Raw genomic sequence first — 22,719 nt, forward strand, 5'->3', positions numbered from 1 at the left:
TTAGCATCAGACCTATAAGAAAGGCACGGAAACAAACCTTTTTACACAATGCAAAATGACCCCAAAGAATCCAAAGGAAGAACACCAAAAAAAACCTTTCCCATCCTCACTGCCTACAGAGAAGCAAGAAAGTCCAATGGAGCACAGGTGGGTCCTTATTTTATGGTGAAAGGTTTGAAAGGAATCAACCTTGGGCTTCAACTCTCCTTCTCCACTCAGAACGTTAGCATCACACATGCACAACCTAAGGGCTTTTGTGGGGAGAGAGGGGGTTTAAGTTCTAAAAAAACATCATCCAATATTTACATAAAAGCTAATGTTTTAAAGCATGAGAATATAAAACTCGGAGGAATGCTATAAGAAGTACTTTCAAGCACATTATTCTGTCATAGGTATAACTTTAAATGCAGTTGTCAGTACATAAATAACCCAGCTTATTTATAGGAGGGATTCAGTTCATTGAGAGCTGGCTCTGAGTGCCGAAGGGCGTAAGGAGGGCAGGGCGTGCTTTGAGGCTATTTTTGTTTTTAATTTTTTTTTAAAACTGCCTAGATATAGGGACTCAAACATCCTTGAAAGATAAAAAATAGTGATAAATCACAGATCCCATATTAAAGTGCGAGGAGACACAGGAGGGTCTTTGTAGGGATTTCTCCCATTGGTACCATAGAAACTCCAGTTAAAAACTGCCCTATGTTACTGAGGATAGGGAGGCCACACACAGAGAGGAGATGAGGAGACAACACAGGTTTAAGCCGTGATTCGCACACACAGCAGCTTACGTGTGGGGAGAGAGGGAGGAGGAAGGTGACATGCGCGCAAGACAGTCTAGAGGGGCCGGGGACAGGATGGCAGGGCTGTGGGCAGGACTGGACCACACACACACACACACACACACACACACACACAGCACAAGCAAATGGAGGTGAGTGAGAGGACAGCAGGTACAGCAGTTCAGGTGCCAAATTAGCACTTTGCATGTCACGTAGCACTAGTTAAACTTGCACACGCTCTTCTGTGGTGGCACCATACCAGGGATCCAAGTACGGATCCTGAAGGCCGGTCCAAGATGGAGCCTTGAGAACCTACCATCCTTTTTACTCATGCACAGCTTTCTTTCCACCCACTCCCCTTCAACATTCACTCCCTACCTTTCTTGCTAATTTTGTGGTATCAACCAGCAGCAGGTGAGAATGCAGTGAACGGCCACCACCCTTTGTCAAAAAGCCAAAGTGTGTCACATAACTTCTACCAGCTGGAGATACAAAGAGGGCCTGGAAGGTGGGTCCCTCTCCCACGATGCCATCAGATTGGCTACAATTTTTTTTAAGCAAACAAAATCAGAGCCTTGAGGGGACACCAGTAACGTACTCCACCCTCCCTGTTTAGCGGGGATACTTGCACCGAGTCTTACCCACAAAGCCAGAATGTCCTCAAGGTTTATAGAGGCTTCAGCAGCCACCCAATTGAGGGCTACTACCCTTACTACCGCAGTCCCTGCCATGGACAAGTTAGCTGCAATACTGTCCGTGCCGTCAGAGCCCTGTGACACACTGCAGACACACGCTTCCCTCACAACCTCATTGCACAATAAGTGCTGGACTGAAAAACCTTTCCACCGACAAAAGAAAAAAGTGTTCTAGTCCCACCACCTGCCCACCACCCTCCCCATACACAGTTAAACAAAAGTGTTTCAGTAACAATAGCGTTTTAAAGGAATCAAAATCCAGCTTGTCTGATAGTAAACATCTACTGTGTTTCCAAACCTCTCGTCCTGTAAGTGCTAATGCCAAATTCTACCAGGGTGAGAGAGATGTAGTGATTTGTCAAGGAAAAGGCAAGGCTAAGCCAAATCAAGGGCAGCCGAACAAGCCTGAACTCTCCTAAGGAACCTGCTGCACAGTAGTTCTGCTTCCAAGGAAAAGGGGCCATCGTCTGTGCCACGTCTCTCATCTCTTGATTAAAACCAGTGGATGGTGGGAACATGTTAGTTTTCCAGTGTTCCTTTGTTCTGAAGGGAGATTCCTGTCACTTCCCACCCTGGTCATCAGTTAAGTCAGAGAAAGTTACATTCTAGCTTTGTCCACACACAAAGCTGTACTTGTTAGAGAGATACCGGGTCCAGACCTGTGGCGATGCAGCTTTCGGAGTAGCTACGCTGATCTGCTAGCAGTGAGATTGCTCTGAGTTGTGGTCCCCATGATTAATGTCTTTTTTTTTTTTATTAGTGTTTGATGAGCCTCAACCATATCCTGCGGAACGTGTTTGGGTGTTTCTGCGGCTCTGCGCTCTGGCAGGATCTTTCCCACGCACAGGCTGAGGGTGTTGCGAAGAGTCAAAGGACATGTTCTGTACAAGCAGCCAAGTGGACAGAAGCAATAGATCTCAGAGCCCTAGACTGAACTCGGTAGTGTTGTCATGAACGTAGGCTGGCTTGGATCAGAACCAATCACACTTGAACAGATTCAGTACTCAAAAGTGCCCCCCCCAACCCCCACAAACAAGAGAAAGGTCCAATGTCCTCTTCAACCCAGTCCCAGGCACCAGTCTGGAACGCTCAAAATGTGCACCCAATGCCCCAACTTGTTCCTGCTTTCTCAGACTGCCAACACAGCTGTAGCTTGCAACAGGATGGTAGAGAGAGGGGGACAACAGAACCCTGGGTTTTCTTTCCAATCTCCACGCTGTGTGAGAAAAGACCAAACCTCCTTTCTCCCACACCAGTTCACAGTGTGTGCTGCTCCGCTTGAAGCTGGGGTGGGAGAAGAGGCTGGAGAGGAGACTGTGGTGATGGAGGAGGAGTCTGTGGTGGGGACGGCTGAGTCATCACAGGTGTGCTGGATAAGACAGGTGTGCTGGCAGGAACCGCTGACGGAGAACTGGGTGTAGCACTGGGGGGCTCGATAATTGGTCGATTGTAGAAAAAGAAGGGGCACTGCTGGATGAAGAGTTCAATGATTGTCTGATAGGTGCGAGTTGCAGTGAGAGCGTCCATAGTGCTGAAGTCAGGTCTCATCAAGGTGGGCCAGAAGCAGATGGAGAGGTTCTCGCTCGTCATCAGATTCACTCTGTTGTTGTGACTGACCCTGCAACAGACAACAGAGAGAGGCCGTGAGCACAGTCTGTTCACAACAGGAAGAACGCTCACATATCTAGGACGTGAAGGGTACAGGGAGTAATCAGTTGGCATCCAACTCGTCCCCTTGACAGCATTATCCAAATTCCGGTGGAAGAGGAAACCATGCTCAAAACCACACCCAAGCTATCATCATGTGCCTTCTGGGAGAGCTCTTCCGCTTCCCTCCCATGGGCCATGCAGAACGATGAATGCAGGCTCCCTGCTGACTTCTAAACTCTGCAGCACCAGAAGTGACCTTACACCTCCAGAAGCAAGTGACATCCTAAGCAGAAACTAATGGAGTTGGAGAGATGTGGGTCTAATGTAGGTTTTCCCCATAGAATTCTGCTAGTTCTGATGTAGCAACGTTTATGGAACTTAATTAGCCCCCCTGATAAATGACATGCCCGCTTAATTGGGACAACTGCCAAGGAACAAATTCACTCCAGGCTGCTTCCCTACTCTATTACAGCTGCTAAATAAGTCAACATTAGCTTAATATTGTTCCAATGCTTTGTACACAGCTTATGTTAAGAAGCTGCTCATGGAATAAAGGGGACAGTCTATGTATCCAATCGCCATCCATGGTCAGACAGAAGTAAGATCTTGTACATACTTGTTCAAATGAAAGATGACATATTTGAAGACCTCATAGTTCTCCTTGGGAAATTTCTTCAGCACCTCTTTGAGCGCATGTAGCTTCTGCTCTCGGTCATTAATTTCTGTCAAAAGAAAAAAGCGATGAGAATCAGAAATTTCTGAGGAAGTGAAATGCTCATGAGCCTTTGATGAGCTGATTAAATACAACTCAAAGGCCGCCAGCAGCAAAGAGAACCTGCTCAAACATATGGATGTGAATCCCACTGGGTCTTCTCCAAAGAGGAGCCAAGCACCTCAGGGAATCTGTTCAGACAAGTGTCATCCTACTGTTCAATCCAAAAGTTTACCATCAGCAGCTAACCCTAAAGCCACATGCACTTAACTGTTGTGCCACAGGTGGTGTAGGATAGATTCACCCTTTAAACGCACAAATCGCCGCATACGGAGAAGTGCTACATCCTACTTGGTTGCATGACCTCCAGGGTGCAACAGTGAGGGAGCAGATTCATAGCTCAATTAATAAGTCTTCCCTACAAAGAACACATCATCCTTGGTGTACTGCTGTATTGCCTTTGGGGAACATAATTACCACATTCGTATCTTCCTTTTCCATCCAGTACATGGCCTAGAAAAGCAGTCGAACAGAGCTGTGTATGTACCTTCGAGTAAAGCATTATCAAAGACAAACACTGGGCACAATCAGATAAGACTGGCATCCCAACACTGGATGAAGAGGGATGAAAGCTGGAGCACCAGGCTGGTATTTTTGATATCCAGCACACATAAGAGAATTCCTTGTTACATCTGAGTAAGTCTCCTCCTGCACATCAGACCATTGTTTGATACAGAAGGCTGCTCTGTGTGTCTAACTTAGACATGCCCAGAGAGGCCAGTAGGGAGGGGAGGGTGCTGCAAGTTGGAATAAGCCTGGAGGCTGACAACACAGGCAACGATCTCCATCTTTTGAAGGTATCAAGATCTGGCCTTGTACCCTACTGGCTCTCGGCCCTCATTCTGAGGTGAAGAGGGGAAATTATGAAGCAGCATTGGTACTATATACTTCCCTATCCTGCTCCCGAGCATCCTGAACAACAGGTCTCCAGCGCTCTCTCTCTCCTTCAAGGACAGGGCGGAGATTGGTACCTCCACCATATTCTATCATCCATAAAGTACATGCAGCTCTCCAGAATAAAGGAGAATAAATTCACTGGCATAAATTGCCTAGGGAGGTTGTGGAATCTCCATCTCTGGAGATATTTAAGAGTAGGTTAGATAAATGTCTATCAGAGATGGTCTAGACATTATTTGGTCCTGCCATGAGGGCAGGGGACTGGACTCGATGACCTCTCGAGATCCCTTCCAGTCCTAGAATCTATGAGTCTTCCTCCCCTTATACACCCCTCGCCATTATACAATCCAATCAAGGGGAAGAGAGGATTTACAGGAAGATGACCCACATTTATCCCACTCTAGGTATAACCTCATCCTCTACAATCAACCTGATGTTTCAGATATGAGCAATAACCCATTGCTGCTACAAATCATCAGTCTTTTCCACCTGTTTCAGAAGACCCTGCTCTGGTGCTGAAGAGCAGAGGCACCTAACAATGAGCCAGATGATGTGGCCTAACTCTTTGAACCTGGTTAGTTCCCAGATGGACAGCTTACCTAAGAACTGGTTGGCTTTAAGGGAGGGTTAGGGGCACTAGTACTAGTCCCTGCAGCAAGGAGACAGGCAGGACTCTAGACAGAAGCAAGTTGTGCTCCTCATTGCCCGTAACTGTCCCTGATCTCTAGCATATGATTTCAACCCAGCCAACCTTTGTGGGACTGGGAACCACTACTGGAAAGCAGGTTGGTTGAAAACCAATGAAACCAGAATGGGCAGTAGCTGAGCATTAGGCTGGCAGAGGGAAAGAAGTGGTCCTCGGGAGCAAAGGTTGGTGAAGAGAGGCTTAAACTGAAATAAACATGTCCACATCTTTTGCACCAGTTTAACTAAATTGCTTTAGAATCACACCTGTAAAACCAGTGCTACTCTGCATGTACACAAGCTCTTGGTGATTTGGAGACGTCTCTCCAAACCATCGGCCTTCGCTAAAAAAGTCTCTTTCGGAAAGAATTAAATGCAAGGAAAATATGATCTTCCACTACACTGAACTGTCAACTGACAATGGTGTTCCCTGGACTCCCCCATCAAGCCCAGGGTAACTTTTGGATGTACCTGGCGCCTTCCTTGAAGCCAAAGAGGCATGCCAAACATTGTTCTGGTTATGTATTTACCATTCCAACGGTGGCTGTCTGTGTACTGAGGTTTTGGAACAAAAGTATCCCACTGCTGTTAAAAGTGATTCAGCAGTACCAGGTAACAAAAGTCCTCTACCCTTCACGGGAACTATCAGGATAATCCATTAATACTGTCAGGTGCCTGGATATGGAGATTGTAATTAAAATAAATATGAAATATGCAGAAGGGAACTGAGTGAACGAGAATCTGTTATTCATTTAAATTCTCAGCCTTAATATTTTATTTGCATTTTCCCCACCACTGAATTGTACATCTAAATTCCTGCTTGCATGTGTACGTTTGTCTTGCATACCTCATTTCATTGCTCCGCTTAGCCCTTGGGTAGATGTACCACAAGTTAAAATGCGCAGGGCTGTGCCTCTACCACACTTAAAGATGCTGTGAATATCCGCAAAAGGGCAGTAGCAACAAGGAGGACACTTATAATATAATAATATATGGAGATATCCTATCTCCTAGAACTGGAAGGGACCGCGAAAGGTCATCGAGTCCAGCCCCCTGCCTTCACTAGCAGGACCAAGTACTGATTTTGCCCCAGACCCTAAGTGGCTCCCTCAAGGATTGAACTCACAACCCTGGGTTTAGCAGGCCAATGCTCAAACCACTGAGCTATCCCTCCTCCCCAGTGCAAAGGGAAATTAAATCCACACCAGGCTCTCACTGTTTTAATGTGCTGTCTTCACAGCAGAATCAACTGGGATGATATGCGTGTTTTAGAAAGGCTGCTGCACTAGAATTACTTGATTTTTCTTGCCAAGATTTCTTAAGTCAAAAAAAAAAAAAAAGCAAACAAAAGATGCTGTGTCAGCAATTTCCTCACACAATGGAATTTTTAGCATGCCTTTATCTTTTCCACCTCTAGATGGCACCATGGCAAGGCTATCACTAACAAACCTATTTGCTTCCAGCAGGCTGTGAGCCCCTAAACATAACTGCCAGGAGAGATCCATTTTTCCTGCTGAACCTATGGCTTTCCTAGCCTAATTAATATGCATTAATCCAAAGGCTCTTTCTCTAAGGGCACTGGTCATGTTAACAACCCCACACAGCTTTATCTTAAGGATAGGGGAGGAGGAAAAGAAGTGGACTGAAGGAAGCAACTACTGTGTGTGTGTGGGGACAGACTCACTGGGTCTTTAATCCTTTCCTCAGCATGTCTACTGCTAGCATTAGATGCCCTCAAACCACTGGTGATGGAGTTCTCTTCCCTGACATTAACCCATTCTCGGAAACTTTCAGCCCACTGGACTGGCAACTAGTGTCTGGAAACCCAAGTTCAGCATTGAAAGCATTTATAAACTCCAGCTGATCCAGGAAGAAAAGCTATCTATGGAACATTGAGACATTAACAGGCAGTGCTGTGTATTACACGGTCTCCCTCTATTTGTGGCAAACAGCAGCATGCTCGCTCCAGAGACCCAACTGACTGTCAAGAACCATCCTTTAGGAGTGCGTTATCATAGGACCCAGCTCATACAGGGCAACTAGATATAGAGTCACTGGGTTGGGTTGCAGGCCGGGCACATAAGGAGATACCACCCACTATAATGTATTCATTGGGGCAGCCTAGGTTCTGCTGTGAGAAGACTACTTTGGATAGATCAGGGCTTGCCTGCTGATAGAGATCATGTACTGACCGAGCAGCTAGACTGAAAGCCTTGCTCAGCCCTAAAAGGTAGCAGCTGCCTTTTTGGCATGTGAAAGCAGAGGGTTAATGCCCCCGCCGAGCAGCTAGAAAAAGAAATAAAAAAGGGAAGGAAAAACTTGTGCAGGGGCTAAGCTCCAAACCGAGACTAAGGATTCACCCCACTGAGGTGCAAGGAAACTGGCTGCCATTTTGGATTTATACCTGCCCAAACAACGCTGATTCAGGACCCATTGCATTCCAGGGCAATATATTGGAACAAGCAAATTTCCAGATGCACCCAAGTCCTGCATTTGTGTCTCGCAATCCATGTCCTAAAGAACGTGATGTTATAGGCAGAGGATAGAACGGTATGATTAGGAAAGCACCACAAATGTCTCAGCCCAGTTCTTGCTCTAAGCTCTACAAGCGGAGACAGTTATTACTGTTGTCATGATGACAACACACAATACGGACTAAGTCAATTAAAGCTAGGAAATTTGCAATTAAAGCCAACACACTGCCAGCACAACGTGCTCTGCCACTATGTTGATGTATTTCAGACAGGAGAAAGCAGTTTCCTATAATGCCAGATGGACAGAAGAATTTGGATTCTTTATGCTCTGAAACAATGGTGTCACCCATTGCCTTGTGCATACTCACTGTGGGCCTCCACCAGTTCAATCTGCATATTGTACGGTACCAGGGGATCGGGCAATTCTGAGAAGAAGCTTTTCATGGCACCAGCCACAGTATTCACTGTAAAGTCCTTCTCTGCCAGGTCTAGATTGTGATCTACAATGAAAGCATTTAACAGTTAAATCTCACCAAACACAAGACATGCAGCGGCTGCAGTGAAGCAAATGACACGCATGAGATCCTGACAGGGAAGAGATAGAAATCACTTGGCGGGCTACAAATGAGACTTAGGCCCTCTACATTCAGCACTTTCTCTATGTGACAAACAGCTAAAAAACACGTCTTGCACAGAACACAGAGTAACCATCCCCCAGTCTTGTGCGAAACTCCAATCCTGTAAGATGACGCCCATTTGACTGATAGCTAAACAGAAGCTCTGAGAGGGCAGTTAATTTGACAGGTCCAGAAAAGGGATAAAGGAGTCCTGACTTCCATTCTTACCCTACCCAGTAGGTAATACTGCCTGCCATGAATCTTTTGGATCTGGCTAATGAGATTACTAATATTCCTGCCCTGTCCTATTTTTCAAAGCCAACTGCAGTTTGTAAATACTTTTCTGCTAATTTATCTATCTTCTTACAGATCCCTCCCCCAAAGCAGCTACTGATGAAGAAACTCAAATGTGGCATCATTGCAGTTAATGTCTGTAGGCACCTTTAAAATGTTAAAAATCACGTAAAGTGATATTATAAGAGTTTTGCTCTATTATGTCACCCTATAGTAGACATCATCGTAAAGCTAGTTTGAATCCCTAAACTTTTCATATGACTAGAGCTACATTTATTCAGTTTTAAGTCACTTTATCATGTTTAAAATCCTAAATTTGCTTTTTCAGACCAGGAAATAATCAAAATCCCAATGGTCAGCGAGGGCCCTGGAAGAACAAAACATTAGGAGTTACAAAAACACTGGAAGTTTAAACACTGGTACACGGGAATTAGTAGTTTAATTTATCTGCACTAAATAAATCTCTTAAACACTTTATTGAAGGAACATGTCAAACAAGAACTCCTACACAAAGTGGCAAAACCTCATGTGAATACATTAATTACAAACAACTGAACCACTCACAGAACAGTGTGGAAGGAAAGGGAGAGACTTAGATAAGGGCAAAGGGAAAGTGTCCGATAAGATGGTCTACAGAGGCCAGGAGCAACAAAGACACACAAAAACTGCCAAATGTACAAGCTTTTGATGTCCCAGAGCCAGAAAATCCTATTTGCAAGCGTTATGGTACATATTGTGATGCCAGGAATTTAAAAACCAAGGCAGGAATTGCAAGGTCACGAATATCAGTTCTGCCTATGCTACAAAAATAGCTGCAGTTAAATTTGGTTGTCACCCAAACATGTTATAACACGTTTTCACCTCACTTGTGTCATCAGAAAAGACTTGCTCTGTTTGAAGGGACATAGCTATCTTAAAACTCATATTACTGACAACCTTTCCCCTACAATTGTTCCAAGTAATACCTATGATTACTGTAATTGAAAGATTAGAGAAAAGATATTTCTCATTGTGTTTTCACTTTGCTTACGTTGCGCATTTGACAGCACATTGCTTCTATTCAGTTTCACTGTTTCCCCTGCAGTTAGTTTCCCACTATCAGTGGATTTTCCACATAGCAACAGAAGAGAGAGAGAGAAAAAAAAAAGGGGGGGGGGGAGCTTAATTGTAACAGAACAAAAATCGGCAAGAGGCTCAGGGTACCTTAAACTAATTTAACTCATTTTCTAACCTGTCCAGTTCTTAAGTTGTGTGAATCCTTTAGCCTAGGAATCTAGAAGCCTTATAACAGGTTACTTTACACGGTCCAAAGTGCACAACACCATGATTAAATATGGTTATTTTCAAGGACCTAATGTCTGTGCGGTACTCTGGCACCCCCATCTAAATTTAAACATGGACATTTAGTTAAATATGAACACAAACAATCAGTATGCTAGTCACCATGGTATTTGTTTTGATTATAAATTTATTTTATGTTGTATCAACAGTTTAAGTTTTGAATGTGCTGAAAATTTGTGCATTGACAATACAAAACTGGATCGCAATAGGTGTCTGGGACCAATGGGAGTTGGGTAAACAACAGGTGGGGCGTCTGGCATCTGGGAAGACATGGGACGCAGTTTGGGATTGTGGACTAAACACAACAGCTGGATGTTTCTACTAAAATTATCAGCCTCAAGCAGTGAAACTGTAGTTTAAAATTATTTTGTTTTGTGTTTCAGAGTTAACCCCATTAAGATAATGGAACAGCTCACACCTCTGAGGTCTTGTCTAGATTATAGGTTTGTTTACACAACCTGGAACCAAAATATCAATCTCTTTGAACTCACCCCCTCATCTATTTTGGTGCAAATCTGCATGTGGACACATTTATTTCAGATTAAAAATGTTCTATTTTGATAAATCCAAAAGAAGTGTGCACCCACAGACTCAAGTCAAAATAAATGAAGGTGTGAATTAAAACAGATTGGTTATTCCAGTTCCAGATTGTACTCTATGAAAAAGTGTTTTTAAAACTAAATTAATTATTAGAGTTTGAGATCACTTACCACATAGCCTAGATATAGTTTAATACCTTTAAAACCATGTCAGCTGGTACCTAATTAACTCTAGGGTGTTAACAGCATTAAAACTATTTCTACACTGGGTACAAAATGGTATTTCAAATCATGTTAGCAGACACAATTTAAAATACACCTTTTACCTGCAGACTAGACAAGGCCAGTTTGCAAAGCCAGAAAATAAAACCTTGCATTGATTCACACTTGTTTCACATTTTTAAAGTTATTTTCACATCCACAAGGTCTAGAAACATCTTTTTAAAAAATGAAATAAAACATAAGAATGGCCATACTGGGTCAGAACAAAGGTCTTCCGATAGTGGCCAATGCCAGGTGCTTCAGAGGGAATGAACAGAACAGGTGATCATCAAGTGATCTGTCGCCCATTCCCAGCTTCTGGCAAACAGGGGCTAGGGACACCATCTCTAGCCCTTGTATTCTCGAGTACCACCATCCCTTTTATTCTAGAGCACAAGTCTGCTTTAAGGGTGGATTGTGTTGCAAGTTCTACAGCTGGGGAAGCGCAGCACACATAGGATCCTGATTATTTCAACAGAGCAGACATAGCCTAAATATTTTGCAAAGAACAGAGTACCAACACAGCACAACAACCATTACAGCAGTACTGGCAGATAATTTGGCTCATTAGCACAATCTGATTGGTCAGGTTTGAGAAATTAGAGCAAATTCTCAATCAGTCAATGAACAAATATTAAAGAAAGCTGTGCCCACTACAACTAATCTCAATTAATCTCATGGTCACATTCAGACTTCTTAGCTTTCAGTCTGAATACCAGTAATAGTTTAAAAGGTGATTACAGAGGCCCGCACCTGGAATCAAAACAGACTGCACAAAAACAAATCACTTTGATCTGGACTAGACTAGATGATCCTAAGTAAATTAAAAAAATTATTTCCTATGCTACTGCCACATCCTAACCCCTTTGCCCAATAGGAACAGACATTACCTTGATCAAACTGTCTCTGCAGACTCTCCATTTCAGACTTGTTTCCACTCACACGATAGATTCCTTCAGTATTCAACCCTAGTGAAACAACAAGGACACAAGAAGTCAGTGCAAGGACTGGAATCAGAAGGGTGCAACTTTGTGGAAGTGTTATCTGGATGGAACAGAATTCTCTGCCTACAAGGAGAAAAAAAATGAATCAGTGCAAAGCCTACCATGTCACAAGAACTGGAAAGTGGTGCACAACTTTTATTCCTTAGAACAAGCAATATGCTTTGCAAAAATACCCAGAGGGAAAAAAAAGACTTGTGCTTCTCTACCAGTTTTCCTCAGAGGATTTCAGGGTACTTTATAAACAAACAGTAGTTAAGCATATACTGAGAGAGAAATATAATTAGGTCTAGTCTACACTTAAAAGTTGGGTCAACATAGTTACAGCACTCAGGGACATGAGAAGTTCACACCCCTGAGCATGCAGCTAAGCCGACCTAACCCGCAGCGTAGGTGCCGGAGAGGTAGATTACCTACAGCCACAGGGAAAAAAAAAAAATCCTTCTGTTGCTGTAGGAAATGTCTACAGTACGGTGCTATAGTGGCATAGTTATGGTGGTGTCACGGTGCCACTGTAGCACAGACATGGCCTGAGTCACCATTTTATAGATGGGGAAAGAAACACAGAGGTCACACTGCAAGCCAGCGGCAGAATCAGGTTTAGAATCTGGGTCTCTGACTCCCCCTCTGCTCTAAGCAGAGGACAATACTGGTTCTTACCTAAAATAAACGTTGTGGCAACTGCAAAAATAGCTTCTATAGGAAGTTAACCTGTTAAATGAACATACTGAACAAATAACACTGTTTCACTAAATAACTTCTTGGGGCATAAAATTAGATTTAAAAAAGGTGCTTCTGTTTTCCACACATCTGTGCAACAGATGGAAGAAATAAGGCAAGTGACTCCTGATGTCCATGGGTATTTGGAATCTGGCTAAAGGAAGAAGCTACCCCTCATTGCTCCTTTCCTTATTACTATCCCAAGGACAAATGCCTGTACATACAGCCACTCATGCAGCTCTGTTGCAGTAACCACAGCATATACAGAAACAATTGGACATAAGAGGGCGAGGGTGATCACTCGCAGTGCAACTAGAAGGATATGCAACTCTTGCAGTGAATCTATAAGCAGGGAGAACAAATGTCTCAATTTAGCCATCATTTTAATTGATGCTTTCTGAGAAGCCCACGTTCAGTGAGATAAAAGCAGAGAATCTGTCTTATGATGCGCAGTACATTAATGGTATTTGAATCTGAAGGGCAAAGGATTTATTCAATATACAGGTCATCAACTGTACAGTTTAAAAGCTTTTAATTGCTAAAGAAGTGGTCTGTATCAGGGTCTCATTTCACAGAAAGAAACTCACCTCATCAGAAAAAAAAAAACACTGGGTTAATGGACCAACCCAGAGGATCATAAAATTCAGGGCTGGACACAAAAGAATCAGTGTCTGTGCACTTGGAAAGAAAAACAGGAGCAGCTGCCACCATTTGTCTCCCTGCGGCCCAAATTCAAAACAAGCTTGCCATTAGACAACGGGGCTTATTAAGGCAAGTACCTGTTTAATGTACACATAAAGCAAGAAAAGAGAGCTCCATCTCTTTGCCTTTAATCTGAAGCTCTGCCTTTCTGGTCCTTGCTCACACTTGTCTCAGGCTATGTCTATACTACCAGGGTACATCAACCTGAGTTACGTAACTCCAGCTACGTGAATAACGTAGCTGGAGTCGATGTAGCTTAGGTTGACTTATTACGGGATCTACCCCACGCTGGGTCGACAGGAGAGTCTTACCTTACTCCTCTTGTTCCTGGTGGAGTACCAGGGTCGACTGGAGAGCGCTCCGCCGCCAATTTAGTGGGTCTTCACTAGACCCACTAAATCGACCCCTGGTGCATCGATCACTAGAGCATCGATCCCGCGGTAGTGTAGACATAGCCTCAGTTTGACTCACTACTGATGGACATACCCAAACTGTCCAAAGATGACTTTAAATTGACAGTAACTAGTTCTTAAGATTTATTTCTGGCTTTTGCCGTGCTATAAAATACTGTTCATATTAAGTGTTCCCCAGGAGTTGCACTTTCCCCAAAGATTATTGTGCTCTGCTTCTCGTGTTTTGTTACAACCCCCAGCCCATGGTGAACCATTACTGCTACAGCACCATGTTCCCAAGAAAGAGGCAGCCTAGACAGGGACCCCAGTGCTAGTTCCATTTTCATATAAAATGGGAGAGCCACAGAGAAATCAAAGCAGGGATGTGCAAACTGGAAAAAGAAAGCAGTGAAAATATGAAGAGCTGTTTAAAAGCCTAGTATGGTCATTAAAAGTCTACATTCTCCCTAACTCCTGTTAGCAAATCTGACCTCAATCATTTCTGTCACACCAAACTCACACATAACAAAGCCAGCATCATTCTTGCCTTAAGTAACACTGGTACTGTTGAACCTTACAGCAATACTAAGCAATGAATGCATGAAACAAAAGGAACATCAGTCACAGACATTCTGCCAATTTCTTTCTTTCTTCCCCAAAGACTCGTTGCTCAGACATGTAGATGGAAAGGGATTAGACACTATGGGACTGCGAAGACTGCAGATGGCTCCACAATTGTTCCCCAATTAATTTTTTCTGACAGAACATTACCACTCAGCACAAAGTAAGATGAGTAATTCCTTCTCTTAATGACCGTCCACCATAGCCGCTAATAAGAGTAAATGACAAATTAATTACCAGTAGCTTAAACGAGAGGCATAATGCTGACAACATATATAATGAAAAATTGAAACAAACGTAACTTGTAAATTCAAACCATCCCCTTTCATGACTGAGCAACAGCAATATTTAATGTATGCATTGGTGTAGCCATGTTGGTCCCAGGATATTAGAGAGACAAGGTGGGTGAGGCAATATCTTTTATTGGACCAACTTCTGTTGGAGAGAGAGAAGCTTCGAGCTTACACGGAGCTTTTCTTCAGGTCTGGGAAATATACTCAGGCCAGGTCTACACTACACTCCCACTTACTTCAGAATAATTTAGAAAAACAACAAGGAGTCCAGTGGCCACCGGTCTCCTTGCTGTTTTTGTGGATATAGACTAACACTGCTATCTCCTGATACTTGACACCATGCAAGAATAATTTATGTCATTCAGGGGTGTGAATAAGTCACACCGACCTAAGCACCAGTACGGATAGCACTATCATGCCGACATAACTACCACCTCTTGTGGAGGTGGATTTATTATGCCGATGCAAGAGCTCTCTCCCGTCGGCGCAGAGCGTTTTCACCAGACGCTCTACAGTGGTGCAGCTCCGCTGACGTCATGCTTCTAGTATAGAGTCAGTCTCATTGTCATAGCTAAATGTAAAGCGGAACAGATTGTTTAGCATAAGTAGTTAACATATTTCAAGTCACCATTCAAGGTGAAGTGACCCATGAACATTAACTCCCAGCCATAGGAGGGGGGGGGGGTTAAGTTATAGATTGTTGTAATAAGCAATAAATCCAGTGTCTCTATTCAGTCCATGATTTTTAGTATCTAGCCAAGTAATGAATTTAAGCTCACAGGGTCATCTTTTGAAGGTATTATGCGGGTTTCCTTTGAGGATGAGGACTCTTCTGGTTTTCAAACAACCCTCCATACTCTCCAAGCTCGTTATCAGAAGCAAACGCCCCAGAGACCAGGACCCACCAACTCAAAGCAGCACCAGATCTTGCCAAAACAACACATGTAAAACCTGTAGTCATACCTCCACTGCTACTACGCTCTTGATTAACTCTCACAAAAAAATTAATAGAAGATAAAAACACCATATCATTTGTGGGTGAACACTTTTGACAAAGCAATCACTCTATAGCTGACATCAGTCCTCAGCCTCAACGGAAACCTGCACGACACCTGCAAAAGATGAGCTTGGGAGCTTAAATTCATAACTTTGCTAGATACTAAAAGACATGGATTCAATAGAGACATTGGATTTATGGCTTATGCTAAACAATCTGTTCCACCTGTACTTCGATATGGCAGGAGTACATTTCCCAGACCTGAAGAAAAGCTCTGGGTAAGCTCAAAAGCTTCTCTCTCACCAAATGAAGTTGGTCCAATAAAATATGACCTCACCCATCATGTCTCATCAGTATTTATTAACTGACTTAATATTTCCTGCAATCCACTTCCATGTTTATTTTATGAAATCCTGTTTTACACCAGCCACACAGACATTGCAAAGCTGTAGCATCAAGACAGGCTAAACATCATTTGACCTGAACTGAACTATTAATATCAACCACTAATTTCATATAAACAGAAATAAAACCTGGGAAGAAGCTGCAAAGGAGTAACGACTTTAAAACACAAAGCCCTGTCTACACCATTGCTAACATGGGTCCAGCTCCATCAGTTCTGGCAATGTTGGGAGCCCCAGCATAGAAGGGAATTTTTGCCCCACATCCATGCAAATCCCCCAAGTAGCTGTGCTACAGCAGTGTAAGACAGGGCTTGCATTTGAGAGAATTACTGGAACCTAAATGTGCAAAAAAGCAGTAAGATTTATCCTCAGACATACGGACATGAATTTTGTGAAGAATCAAGATAACCTGTGTGCACACAAAGGCAATATATTTCCCAAGATATGTATGTATCCAGTGCATGAGGAGAGGATCAATCCATTCATTTTGAAATGAAACACACAGAATGAATGGGTACCTGAATAATGGGGATACAAATCCAGCATGGGGTTTCTATGATAAAAAGGTAAAACTTTTTAAAGGGAGATCACCAGAAAAGGTAGAACAGCACCATAACCAACATGATCATTTATATAAGGGTCATGCTCATTACAGGGTCTATGTTCATCAAAGGTTTCTAATGCTACCTGCCTTCTGCTCTTGTCTTCTTCTCAACAATCAGTCTCTAGGTGACCCACCTTATTGTTCCTAACAATGCCCAAGGTATGCTCCAGCAGCACCAACTGGTTACATCTGGTAATTCATGTAAGTGTCAACACATGACTTTCACTGGTTAATATCTAGTCAGGGCAGTGAATGACAAGATTAAAAGATATGTGCTGCAGTGTTTTCAACAGCACAATTCATGTATAACCTCACTTGTATGCTTGCTCCCCATTAGTTTTTGTCAATAGCTGTAAGAAAGTTCACGGATAATGGAAGTAAGGTGAGAATACAAAATAACCAACATCCTGAAAGATACTAAGAAGTAGGAACGGCTGGGTTTCTTACTCTTGCTGTCAGATTCTCAGCAGTAACATCTGACAAAGATATATAATGAGCCCAATGTGGCTACCCTGGGATATCTTGTGTGGTTACACCAACCAAAAACTGGCTGCTGAGAGCCCTCCAGTAGAAAGGACTTTAACATTGCCTAAGTGGCATTCCCATCAGCAAGAACAAGAAAAGAAAGACAGCAGTTATTTTCAACATAGTCCTTAATCAGAGGCCCAGCTAATGAATTAGAATCTAAAGAAAAAAGCTGGTTGGACTATCCAAAGAGATTTGTTCATTCTCAATAAACGACCTTTATTACATGAGCCAAATCTTAGAATCAAGTGGTGGGAAAAGTTAATGAAGGTAGAACCTTAATCTGTTTCAGAAAAGAATTTTGGATAAACATGCAAATATACCTTGCCTCTCTAAAGCACTTCACTCTTCCAGCTGACATTTCTACAACCAGAAAGTAAGATTCACATACACTAGCTACCAAGAATCAAATGACTCACTGGAGACCTTCATAAATGTTGAGACATCCATGGCGATAATAGTCCATGACAATCTAAGTTTTTTAGCAGGACATTTAGATATGAAAGAACCCTTTAATAATCCAGATAACTAGAAATAAATCTGTTTTTTCAATCAGGGAAGGCTTCCCAGATGTTTAGGCCTTACTATACATCTGAAATGTATCCCTGTGACAGAACCTCTTCTTTTCCGGATCATCACTCGAAGGAAAAAAAAAAGGGGGGGGGGGGCATTAGGCATATTAGTTAGTGACTAGAAAAATGATAGCAAAGTCAATTTTCTGAGTTGCGCCACACAAGAAGCACTAGTACAGATGTGTTTGTAGAGTCATTAAAAGGAGCAAAAAAACACAGAGGACAATTATACATATACTACAGTTTTTGAGGGGAAAACACATACTACGTATGAAGGATAGCATCAGGGCAAGGTTCATGACATTTAGGGTCTCTAGAGCCCTTAATCCAGCCTTGGAGAGAAAAATCAAGTTAAATTAGTTCTGAAAAAATATAGCAGCACGAAACAACAAATGAGAACAAAACACAAAATGCACCTGTTGAGTAATTTTCAGAGCTACAAAGAATGACCTACGATGACACTGAACTAACCCAACTAGGGCCTGTGAGCAGTTAGAAACAGATTGCTAGAGCAGCTTCAGGGGTTGACAATTTCTGGGTTTAAAATTCACCAAAAAGCAGTAAAAACACTATAAAGATAAAAGAACTATTACTTACCTTACAGTAACTACGGTTCTTCAACATGCATTGTCCACACAGACTCCACTCTTGGTATGTGTGTGCCCCACTCGCACAAGATCAGATGTTTTAGTCAACAGTCTGTTGGGACAAACCTGTGGCTCTAGACATCCTCACATCCCTCACCCGAAGGATGGAGCAGGCCCAACCAAGATGGTCTGCAACACTGGGTCCTTATTCAGCTGCTTACGGTTGTCTGGGAATTGTCTGCTTACATAATCTGTTAGTGAGTCTGAAAGCCTGGAAGATGCAGTGCCTTCAGCATGATAAATACACCAAGTTCAGAGCTGAATGGCCTCCAGACAGAGAGCTGGTGACCTGGCTACTCCCTGCCTGTAGACATAATGCACAGCTGTGGTGTTGCCTGTGAGCACCTGGATTGTGGATCCCTGGAGTAAAGGCTGAAATGATTTTGCATACCAAGTGGATGGCTCTGAGATCCAGGACATTTACGTGCAGACTAGCTTCCTGAAGGATCACATCCCCTGCATTTGAAGGAGCACATCCCCCTATTCTTCAGTGGAGGCATCTGTCACCAGTGTCTTGGTTGGAAGAACTGCAGAGAAGGGTACTCCCTTGCACACCTGAAGAGGGTATTTCCACCAGTTTAGCAAGGAGATGACTTCTTGCAGGACTGTGACCATCATATATCCATGCGGTGCCTGCTGGATAGATACACTGATTTTAACCACCTTTGTAAGGAATGTAGGTGAAGCCTAGCAAACTGCTTCACATAGGTGCATGCGGCCTTTCGTCCAGAAATCTAAGGCATGCTCTTACGATGTCTGTGAGAGACAGAAGTTGGTTGATGAGGTTCGCTATAGTTTGGAACCTCTCTTATGTAAGGTAAACTTGCACTGACGGAATCTAACTCAGCTCCTATAAAACTCTATGTTCTGAGTTGAAATAAATATATTTTTCACTGTTGACTTTGAGACACAATGCACTGAAGAGCCTTACAGTCATGTGAATCAAGTTGGTCACCTGCTGGTGTGACCTTCCTCAGATCAGCCAGAAGTTGAGACATGGACAGACCTGGTTCCCATGCTTCCTTGGACAAGCTGCCATAACTGCCAAGCACATGATGAAATACCTTCAATACTGTGGAAAGACCAAAGTGGGCAGGATCCTGTACCAGCAGTTAGATGTTCCTATCAGGAATCTGAAGTATTTCCTGTGGGTTGGACGAATGGACATATGAAAACGGCATGCTGAAGGTCAAGAGCCATGAGCCAGTCTTGAGGATCTACCAAAGGAATTAGAGACACCAAAGTCACCATCCTGAACTTGAAACGATGGATGGAATTTGCCAAGATGTTGAAGGTCCAGAATGGGATGCCAACAACTCCCTTTCTTCTTTGGGATGAGAAAATAATGGGTATAAAAACCCCTGCTGCTCCTGAACTCTAACAGTACCTCCTTCCCTAGAGATCCAAGTTGTAGACAGAAGTCCATTTCTTTCAACAGTATCTCATGAGGTCCCTGAAAGGGGACAAGAAGGAGGGTAGGAAGGGACTGGAATTGGAGAGAATACTCCTTGTTGACAATTTCCAAGACACACTGGTCTGAAGTGATCAGAGTCCAGGCTTCCCAAAAATAAAAAGCCAAAGAGGGGTGGAAAGAAAGAGATCAAGAGGTTCTGTCAGGCTCTGACACTGGCATCAAACCTGCTGCCTGCCTGGCAGAAGAAGCAGACTGTGAAGAGGCAGAAGAGTTACTGTTGGAAGAAACTCTGCTTCTCTCAGTGGCTCCGAAGTCTTCTGAGGCTGATGATAGTAACAGGCAGAAGGAACATTGTGATCTTAGTGGCTTTCTTCTTGGGGCTGGATCGCACAGTCCCAAAGAAGGCAAAGTTTTCTTGAAGTACCTTCAGCAAATGGAGAACCTGATCCATTTTGGAATTAAGTTCATTAGCCTTAATGGGAAGGTCCTCAGTTGTGCTTTGGACTTCCCTGGGAATCCCAGAGGACTGAAGCTAGGAGGATGTTCTTCCACAGATGTGGCCATAGTACACGCCGTTGTGTCCGATGCATCCAGTGCCGTATGTAGGGAAATGTGAGCTATTATCTGTCCCTCGGTAGTCATTTTAAATTTCTCTTGTTCCTGTGATACAGCAAAAAGCGCTCCATGAGGAACAATTTTAGATGAACCTCTAGCTTTGAGTCCACTTAGAAAAGGAGTGACATACACAACATGGCTTAGGAGAGGTCATATTTCTGAACAAAAAGAGGCACCTGGAGTGCCTGACATTAAGCATGATTGCAGTTTCATTTGAGGTGCGGGGTTTGAACTCCAGGGATTTCACTTTTGCATTGCTAGAGCCCCTATAGAGGGGGTCAGGGAGCTTAGACTATAAACTGACTAAAGATTTTTTGTGCCAAAGGGCAGAGAGACTAAGACTAACTAATTAACAATACCAATAACCAACACTAGCACAGTGTGCAGAGAAGCAAGCAGACACTGCAGGGATTCTTTTAAGAGTGATAAAAAGGAAACAAGGACTTTCTCCCTAGTTTATGTCCTCGGGTGGTGGGGCATGAGGTCATCAAGGGCACTGGCACAGACACTGCTGGCCAAAATAATCCAGTCTTAGGCTCATGCACACCAAGAGTGGAATCCATACAGGCAATCACTTGAGGAATATCACACGCCTCATTCTTTCCTGCCAGGCAAGTTGTAATCACCATAAACACTAAAGCTTGTGTCTCAAGGGATTTCCTTGTTTTTGCGATTAGATCCAAACCTGTAATGTTATTTCACCACCATATTCTACATTAGTTTCTTTTCTGAAATTTTGGTTTTATAAAACATTAAAAGACTTATACTGAAAATGCAAGTCACCTGAATTAAGATCTAGCTATTTGCAGATATCTAGTTCTGTGCATTAGCAATGGGTTGTTTTTTTTCATAAGCTGTGTTGTCCTAGCCATGTCAGTCCCAGGATATTAGAGAGACAAGGTCAGTGAGGTAATATCTTTTATTGGACCAACTTCAGTTGCTGAGAGAGAAGTTTGGGGCTTACACAGAGCTCTTCTTTAAATTATAAACTCACATTCAAAATCTCCAGGATATAAAGTGTGAAAGCAATATTTCCTTTTAGTTTTAAAAATATTTTTATAATCTGCTTTAAAAAAATAAAACTTCCATGATTTTAAGCCCACAAACTAATAGCATTCATACAAATTTCACACAAGCATTCATCTCATTTCTAAAAGAACATATTGTTCTATGATTTTAAATATACTTAATGTATTTGATAGCAATTTGAACAGCCACTTCCACTGTTTCCCATGTTTGTATGGGTCCATTACGCAACAACCAGGGAGGTTTAAAAAAAAAAAAAAAAGGAAATGTGATTACAAAACCATAAAATAAAATTGGTACAGGGTTCAGAACATGGTGGACCATCTGAAACTCATTTGCTGAAATTGTCTAGATTGTGTGTTGACTATGTCTCCTGAAGTAACTAAGCAAAATACAATACTCAAAGAAAAATGGGTCTCACCCACAAGACGAACAGAACAAGGAATAAACTCGATACAGTACAGATGAAACTCTCTAGAAAAGACCAGAGTTTTAGAAATACAGGCTAAATTCAGTCCTTGGGTAAGAGGTCATGAGAACCAATGGAGTTACACCTGGTTTGAATTGGATGCCTAAAAGAAGAACAAAGGGAATACTTATATTTTTCCCGTAAGGTATTCATACTTTCTCAATTTTAACTCCACTATTTTCCGTGAAAATCTGTGGTTTCTTTTTTAAACCGTTATGACTATCTGTCCATATTTATACACATTCAATATATAAGCTACAACACACAAAACAAAAAATATAATGTAGGACACATTCTTAAGTTTACAAGTAGACACTAACATGACTTATCCCAATCTAAACTTTTATTAACAAAATGGTTTTAAATATAGAATATTAGGAGCTGACAAGAAAAATATTCTGCTCTGGTATTAAATCATCCTCCAAAGAGTCATCCAGAGCAGGCCAGATTTATTCTCCTCCCCATCCATTATCTTTTGTCATTTTTATTTACATTAGTTGGTGCTTCATAACTGGCTGCATCAAATAAGTTTGCCAGTGTCCTTATTTAAAGGATTTTCACCCCTCACCCTTTACACAGGCAGAAATTCTGCACACAATCCATATTTCTCCTTTAAATTCTGAGTGGACCTAGCGCTAGAGAAAGGTGTCAGACAGATAGCCCAGGAGACTCTGGCCCTGCATTTTACTGGGTATTTCTCTTTGGCAGCAAAGATCTCTC

General features: G+C 42.6%; 1 protein-coding gene across 1 annotated transcript in view; it reads right to left on the reverse strand.

Moving 5' to 3' along the window:
• Nucleotides 1–339: 339 nt before the first annotated feature.
• ARHGAP35 (Rho GTPase activating protein 35) overlaps nt 340–22,719 on the reverse strand; it is a 73,034-nt gene continuing 50,654 nt past the window's right edge. Inside the window, exons 3-6 of the mRNA XM_065420799.1 lie at nt 11,888–11,965; nt 8,314–8,445; nt 3,735–3,840; nt 340–3,086 (exon numbers count right to left, since the gene is read on the reverse strand). Coding sequence (XP_065276871.1) covers nt 2,726–3,086; nt 3,735–3,840; nt 8,314–8,445; nt 11,888–11,965 — 677 coding nt within the window. The 3' untranslated portion in view covers nt 340–2,725. The remainder of the gene's footprint in view (nt 3,087–3,734; nt 3,841–8,313; nt 8,446–11,887; nt 11,966–22,719) is intronic.

The sequence above is a fragment of the Emys orbicularis genome, chromosome 21 (genome assembly GCF_028017835.1).
Source record: "Emys orbicularis isolate rEmyOrb1 chromosome 21, rEmyOrb1.hap1, whole genome shotgun sequence".
NCBI lineage: Eukaryota > Metazoa > Chordata > Testudines > Emydidae > Emys > Emys orbicularis.